At 32.1% G+C, this 7493-nt stretch overlaps 1 protein-coding gene across 2 annotated transcripts; it reads left to right on the forward strand.

Annotated features, from left to right (window-relative positions):
- Positions 3193–6674, forward strand: LOC105161681 (probable E3 ubiquitin-protein ligase BAH1-like). Of its 2 annotated transcripts, none has more exons than XM_011079458.2 (6): positions 3193–3603; positions 4860–5104; positions 5220–5468; positions 5585–5722; positions 6001–6059; positions 6138–6674. In XM_011079458.2, exons 1-6 carry the CDS (start codon positions 3402–3404, stop codon positions 6244–6246), a joined length of 1002 nt encoding a protein of 333 aa, XP_011077760.1. In that variant the 5' UTR covers positions 3193–3401; the 3' UTR covers positions 6247–6674. The 2 variants fall into 2 exon arrangements, with proteins under 2 accessions (XP_011077760.1, XP_011077761.1); XM_011079459.2 differs by having other exon boundaries at positions 6141–6670.

Consider the following 7493-nt stretch of genomic DNA (forward strand, 5'->3'; position numbering starts at 1 on the left):
TTTTGTTTTTTTTTTTATATTTGAATTCAATATATATATATATATATGAAATATGTACTATTGTAATAACTATATTATGTCAGCATAGCATAAATTTTATTATTGATTTGGTTTGATTTTCATTATTTGACGTGCTCATCACCGCTTGATTAAATAATATCGATGGATTAGAACTGTCGCATTTGAGCTATTCAAAACCTTCGTTGTATTGCAACAACCTCGATCTTATATAAAATTTTCTTTTTCAAATTTGTCGTAGGTCAGATTTTGATGTTGCAAGAAAGTGCTTTAAACAGGAATGTATGTTTCAAGTACTTACAGGCTAAAAAATAATAAAAATTTATGTTTCACTTTTCGCTCTCCTCATTGTAGTTTTCAATATTACAAATGAAATGGTAGTGCATGTATTTCGCCACCTTATGTTTTTCGAAAAATTACTTGTCTTCCATGTAGCAAACGGCCCAGCGACTGCACAAGCTTCATCATGCCTAGGTACATGGCGGCGCCAATCATACGCAGAAAAACCTCTAGTTTATTTGCGAATGATACCCAAATGAAAACTGAACAACGAAATAGTTTCTCTTGACAACCCATTGCTACCCAACTAGCAAGTTTTGCGAAGCATCTAATGTATATTGTTATCCAGACTTCTTCTTAGAACAAAATTAGTACTATAAAGCTAAATCCAATAAAAATGAAACCCAATTCTAAAAAAATATAATATTAATACTATTAGTTTTTGGTAGTAAATTTTAAGTTATGGTACAACTGTATACACCACTCACTCAAATGGACCTCATGGTACAAGTCCTTCAAGACCATGATTGATACTTGCTGCTTAATTCACATTTCACACAAACTCATTGCCCATTATTTGCACATTGTTGATGATTCCTATGTACAAGTCCACATGCATAGTACATGTTACTATTTTTTGCAATCAAAATGCCCTCTAGTCGTCCTCCTCTTAAAAAGTGAACATTTCACAGGAAAAGAAGGGAAAAATGGAATAAATGATTTAAAAATTCCTTTATTTCAATTTTACTTCAAATATATATGCAATGTATATTATAAAATTTTCAAAGTATATATATTAGGAATATTTGCATTTCCACTCCCAAAATTATAATTTGTTACACAAATCATCCTTTTCATTTGCATAATTACATAAATCACCTTTGACAGCAAAAAAAAGAAAAAAGAAGAGGGAGTTTGCTTGATAATGTTGATATTTTCTAGAGATGTATGTGTAATTTTGTACAAAATAGGGATGATTTATAAATGATGTTGACGCTTCTGATGAGTATATGTGTAATTATCTAAAAGGCAAGAAAGATTTATGTAAATAAATCATAGGTGAGGAAATATAAATACAGTTATTTCTTAATGTTATACTTATGTATATACACACATGATGAATATATAAACAAAAATATAAGTAAAGTATTAATTTAAAATTTAAAAAAAGAAACACCAATAGTAGAGGACAATGGCAATGGCAATATATAGAAAGCATAATAAGTTGCATGATTCACACATCATCATCATGGTGGAAATGAGGGCTTGTTCCATGCTACCCACTTGGGCTGTGCTCAAAAATTGATATATGGCATAATTTATTTTTATATTTTGTAAAATTTATAATTATATTTTTTTATTATACTTAAAAAGGTAAAATAAAATTTAAGGGAATATATACATGCAATTTTTTTTGTATCATTTTAAGTTATTTTAAAGAATATGATACCAATATTGGAAAATACCCTTAAATTATGGTATAAAAAATACAATCTTATTTTTGCTAACAAGAAATAAAAATACAAACATTTGAGAGGAAAACAAAAGGCCAACACATGAAAATAAAAGTCCTTCCTTCTCCTTTGTTTTTCCTCTTTGCTTTTATTTTTTTAGTCTAATTTAAGGATTAAAATGAATGAATTATTTGACTCACTTTATATAATAACTTAAATGTTTAAATTTAAAATTTAAAAATTTAATGCAAAAAATATTAGGATAAAAATATGCTCAATTTCAACACAAAATTTAAATTATATACTAATAAAATTTACAATACTAATTTTTTTTTTTTTGAAAAACGCAGAAAATTGTCAGTGTGTTAATTTCTGCACCCACTGGATGCATCAGCTTTCTCCTGGGCCCAACACAACACACCCAACTCAACCCATATCTTAAAAGTTTCCCTGGACCAAGATTTGTCAAATAGAATTTATTCAATTCTGTAGAACACGTTTTTTAGTTAAAGAACAAATCCTTTGTGAGGTATCAAACATTTATGTTACACCAATATATAATCGGCACGTGTTTTTTAACTAAAAAATTACATTAAATTATAATTTAAAAATAAAGTTGCGCGCAAGACATATATGTATGCATATAACATTAATGTGTGACTTGGAGCACTACAATTAGTTGCTTTTTTAGCCTTAACTCCTTTAAAGTTGCAGTGTTTTTAAGCTTAATTTAAAGGGTAAATTACAGTGGTCTCATGAAATTTGATATAATCATAAATACATTCTTGTTGATTAAGAAAATTATAAATACTCCTGATTTTAACATCTGTTTAGCAACGAGCCAATTCCGTTAATCGTTATTAGATTTTTATTATATTTTTATGATAAACTGATTAAATTGTCATTTTGAATTATACATGACAATGTGTAAATATATTTTTAGAATTTTCTAAGATATTTTTTGGACTAATATGCCTTATAGATTATTTATTTACTCACCTTCAAATTTACTTTATATTTTTTTCTAAATATTTTTTTTTAAAAAAAAAAAGAAAAATCAATAAGTTAACAATTTCTACCTCACCTTCTAGAACCTAAGTACTTATTTTCATTTGAAATATGTATAGGTAATTATATTAAAATTTAGGAGAAATAGTGTAATTTATCGTAATATAAAAGGAAGCGAGATAATAAATGAGTTATTTGCATAGAATAGCTTGGAAATTAATTTTGATAGTCACCTTCTATAAAATTCTGAAGCCAAAAATGAGTTGACCAAATCTAATTCAATCACAGCACACATTGATTTACCCACAACGTATTTGTGATTGAGTAAAAAAAGAAAATCAATTACAATAAATTTTACCATAATAATTATCAAAATCTTCCAAATAAAATTTGGAATAGGCTCTTCTTCCCAACAGATGCAGTGCATGCAGAGGTTGGCATTTGACAGTCTTGCCTCCGAAAACCCAGCAATTCAGTTCTCCTTCTTCTGAATCGGGAAAATGAAAAACCCTTTGAAAATCAAATTCAAAACCCATTGAAATTTCTTCTATTGTTGTAAAGAAAAGGGATTCGGACATTCGATTCTCTTGTGCTATAGGTACATTATAAAAATTATTATCGGTTGAAGTAGTGATATTCAGGATGAAGTTTGGCGAAACGTTTACAGAGTATAGGCAGACGCATCAAGAGAGGTTTATGGAGAAGTGCCGCTACGTTGAGTATAAACGCCTCAAGAAAGTGTTGAAAAGTTGCAGGAGATGCAGGGCTGTCAAGGATTCTTCCACCGATGATAATGGTGAAGAAGATGAGTCGTCTTTGTTTTGGCAATATGAATCTTGCCCATGTGAGTAATTTCACCCTTTCTTCGGTTTTTGATGGTATGGGGTTTTGTAGACAAAAGGTTTCGGTTGTTGAATTTCTTCGCTAGCATTAATGTTGTAGACATGATGTGTTCTGGATGTTTTGTGGATTTGCACACTGTAAATAGTTAAAAGAAGGCGGTTGGTAGTGCTTTTTATTCTAAATAAAATCGAGGGGATTGATGGAAAACTGCAACTGGAAGCAAGAAGTAAGAGAGCTAGAGCAATTGCACGGAAGAAGAATGATAGTAATGAAAATGGTATATTGTAGAATGCCAGTGAAGTTGTAATTTTGCTGGCAAACTACAGGAAAATGTGCTTCTTGGTGACATATAATGCTTTCATGCAAAATGTTATTATGACAAGACCATCGACGTAACCAAAATCAAGAAAGATTATGGACATACTTATTCAGTTGGTTTTTTGGATGCTGGATTTGTATGAGCACAATGAACTACTGTACAGTGGGGCTAGTGTTATTATTGTCTTGGTGCTTTGGGAAGAAATTTTTGGGTGAAATAAGCAAATGGACTCTGAAAATTATCCAGTAAATAATATAATATGCCAAGTGAAAGAACTCAACGACCTGTAGAGTTGGTTTTGTTGGGGTGGGGATCTTGGAGATGGTTGAGATCCAAACAATGGGGTTCTTTTTCCTCATTTACTTGGTTTCACACTCTTTTGGAGTATGGAGAACTTAAGCTTTTTGGCTAGTTAAGAACGATGCGTTGCTGAGCTTGCACAAGGAATGATAACTTCCCTTCTAGCAAGATCTTGAAATGAGTTAATTTGTATCTGTGAAATGAAAAGGTACATGATTAGTTGTGTTAATAAAGTCAAATTTGTGGAAGGACTCAGCTGCAGTCCCCTTTCCATTGTAATGTATGTTTGTTGCGTGGCCTGTGATTCACATCTTGATATCCATTGTTCCCCATACTTTTCACAACCTTATAAAAGAAAGGAAAGAACTGTTCCATGATGGCATGTAAGAGCTCCTTGTTTTTACCTGATCCAGTGAGGTTTGCAATGACAATCATGTGGACATTAATCATTATGTATTCTCGACTTGGAAATCAAGTATTTACCATATTTGAACACAAATTATAGTTTGAAATGGACATTTGCTATGCATATTTGAACTTCTGAAATCTCATCCTTGAGAGTGATGTCATATCCATAGTTGGCTTGTTATTAGCTGATTTTGGAAGTTCTAGTAATATTTTGTTTGTGTATCTTTTAGTGTGTGATCAGATGTTCTTCTCTGAATTGATGAAAGAGGCTTCTGATATAGCTGGATGCTTTAGTTCAAGAGTGAGGCGCCTCCTCCAATTCCATGTCCATAATGGAATGCAAAGATATGTAACATTTTTGCGCCAGTGTTTTGCAAGCCCCCAGCAAGCTACGGCACAAGAGTGTCGGATGTTAATAGAATATGCTATGATGAATGCTGTAGCCATGCGGAAAATACTCAAGAAGTACGATAAAGTAAGGGGTAGCTTGTTGCATTATTAGTTCTAATCATCGCCAAATCTTAACTTTATGTTCGACTGGATATTACTTCTCTATCTTCTTATCATATTGTAATGACTTGACAATTTAGGTACACGGTTCAGAAAATGGAAGGAAGTTCAGGTCTAAAATGCGGGCAGAGCACATGGAAATTCTGCAATCTCCTTGGTTAATAGAACTAGGGTCTTTTTACGTGAATTTTAATGAATCTAGTGGTGGAAGCTCTGGTGGAACCCGTAATCCGTTCTCTTTTGATTTAACTGCTACAGAGCCCACAATGACTTTGATTCTTCCAGATTCTGTAAAGTTAGAATACAATCTAACTTGTGCAATATGCTTGGTATGGTTTTATTTCTGATTTGAATTCTTAAGGAACTCGAGAGATCCTCTCTCTCTCTTTTTCTTTTTCCCCTTAAGTTGAGATTCAGTAACTTACTTCTGATTTATCATTTTCAGGAGCTAGTTTTCAACCCATATGCCTTGAGTTGTGGGCACCTCTTCTGCAAATCCTGCGCTTGCTCTGCAGCTTTCGTAATGATTTTCCAAGGCCTCAAGGCTGCAAATCCAGATTCAAAATGCCCCTTATGCAGGGAGGTTAGTTGTCAACATACTTATAGCATATAACTTGTACCTCAACGCCTTTTCATTACGCAATGAGAAACATCTATATTTTCAATTTTGTGGGGCCTCTAGCAACCTTCTTTAAGTACTTTGGGTAGTTAGTATTTTGGCTCTGACAGAATGGACTTAGCAACATATTATACAATCAGGTTCTTCCATAACAGAAGTTTGGGAAGAGGGCTTATTTATAGAGATTCCCATTGTTGATTTGTTTCATGGGGCTGGAACTGTAACTTTTGACCTTAATGCAGGTGGGTGTATATAGTAATCCTGTCCACATGATGGAGCTGGATTTGCTCCTGAAGAAAGAGTGAGTAAAGAATTTTCACCTTAGATCTTCCCCATTGTCAAACATTACCATGGACAAATCATGATTTGTTTAAGTTAGCAGTTGCAATCAATACTGGAAGGAGAGGCTGGCTGCTGAACGTGCAGAGACGGTTAAGCAATCCAAAATCTACTGGGCACTGCAAACCAAATACATGGTTGGATTTTAATGTCACACTTCTCAGATGTTCCCGACTGGATCATGCTAGCAGCCTGAATGTCAAACTCCCTTCAGAGCAAACATCTCTTGCGATATCTATCGCTGCAAAGCTGATTACTATGATTGCTGATGTTATTTGGTTCTTGTTGATCCTGTTGCCTGAGAGTCACAAGCATGAACCAGGCACAGATTGTTTTGCAGTAAAGGCCAGGTTTCTGCATCACCTGGGGCTGGAATTTGAAGAGTTTCCTCAGTTAAAATTTTTTGTGGTACCTTAGTGGAATGTAGGGAAGTTCTGTTCTTTATTTAGCTGATTTTGGTTTATCAATTTCTCATGTTATCTTTTCTCTTTTTAATGTAAATTTCAATAAAAAAGACTAAGGAAAAAGTTGTGGTGAAAGTAAATTTGATCAAAATTATTTTATTTCAAATGCAAATCCATAATTAAAATAAAAATAAAAAGAAATCCTTTTGCAACTGAAAAACGTTGTTTCGATTTAACTTCAGTCTAAATCTTATTGGGATTTTCTTAAATCAACTTTGTAAGGTTAAGCCACGTGCTTTTGGTTGAAGGTTTAGAATTGTCAATTTTGTCCTTGTCTTTTCTTTTTAAAAAAATAAAATAAAAAAAAATTGTATTAGACGAGTTAAATGAAAAATTTTAAGAAATAGTAAAAAACATTATCCAATTGATCTATAAAAAAATTCAGAATTTTTTTAAAATAAGCGAAATTTATAATTCACAATCTATAAGAGCATTTTAATCAGTTCACTATAATAAATTGATGTAAAGTTAACAAAGACTTACAGATTGGGGTAGTTATTGGACTATTGTTAAAATCAGGGTATTGATAATTTTTCAAACAACAAAAAATATTTATAATTATACTAAATTTTCAAGAACTCGTCTTGCTTGATCCATTGCATTAATTATGGTTATATTAAATTCCACTTTTTCCTGCACAAATATGAAATAACTATTAATCGATTGAAAACTAATGATTCTTTTGTTTTTAATAAATAGAAAAAATAATTTTGAACAAAAGATATTAACTCCTAAAAATATATTTAACTTACTGTTATTGATTTTATTTAGTTTGTTGTAAGCAGAGAACAATGAAATCATTGTCAGTTATTTAGCTCTGAGACATGGATCAGGTCCATATGAACTTGGGCCTGATGGAATCCGGATCCAGTAATTAAAGCCCATAGAATAATAAAACAACTGTAAACGGGTTCGGGTCGGGTCGGGGTCGG

The sequence above is a fragment of the Sesamum indicum genome, linkage group LG5 (genome assembly GCF_000512975.1).
Source record: "Sesamum indicum cultivar Zhongzhi No. 13 linkage group LG5, S_indicum_v1.0, whole genome shotgun sequence".
NCBI classification, from domain to species: Eukaryota; Viridiplantae; Streptophyta; class Magnoliopsida; order Lamiales; family Pedaliaceae; genus Sesamum; species Sesamum indicum.

Bases quoted from the DNA above. Each gene is read 5' to 3' on its own strand.
- LOC105161681 (XM_011079458.2), top strand. From the start codon at position 3,402: ATGAAGTTTGGCGAAACGTTTACAGAGTATAGGCAGACGCATCAAGAG. The intron at 5,105-5,219 runs GTAAGGGGTAGC...TTGACAATTTAG, and splicing joins TACTCAAGAAGTACGATAAA to GTACACGGTTCAGAAAATGG. The intron at 5,723-6,000 runs GTTAGTTGTCAA...ACCTTAATGCAG, and splicing joins AATGCCCCTTATGCAGGGAG to GTGGGTGTATATAGTAATCC.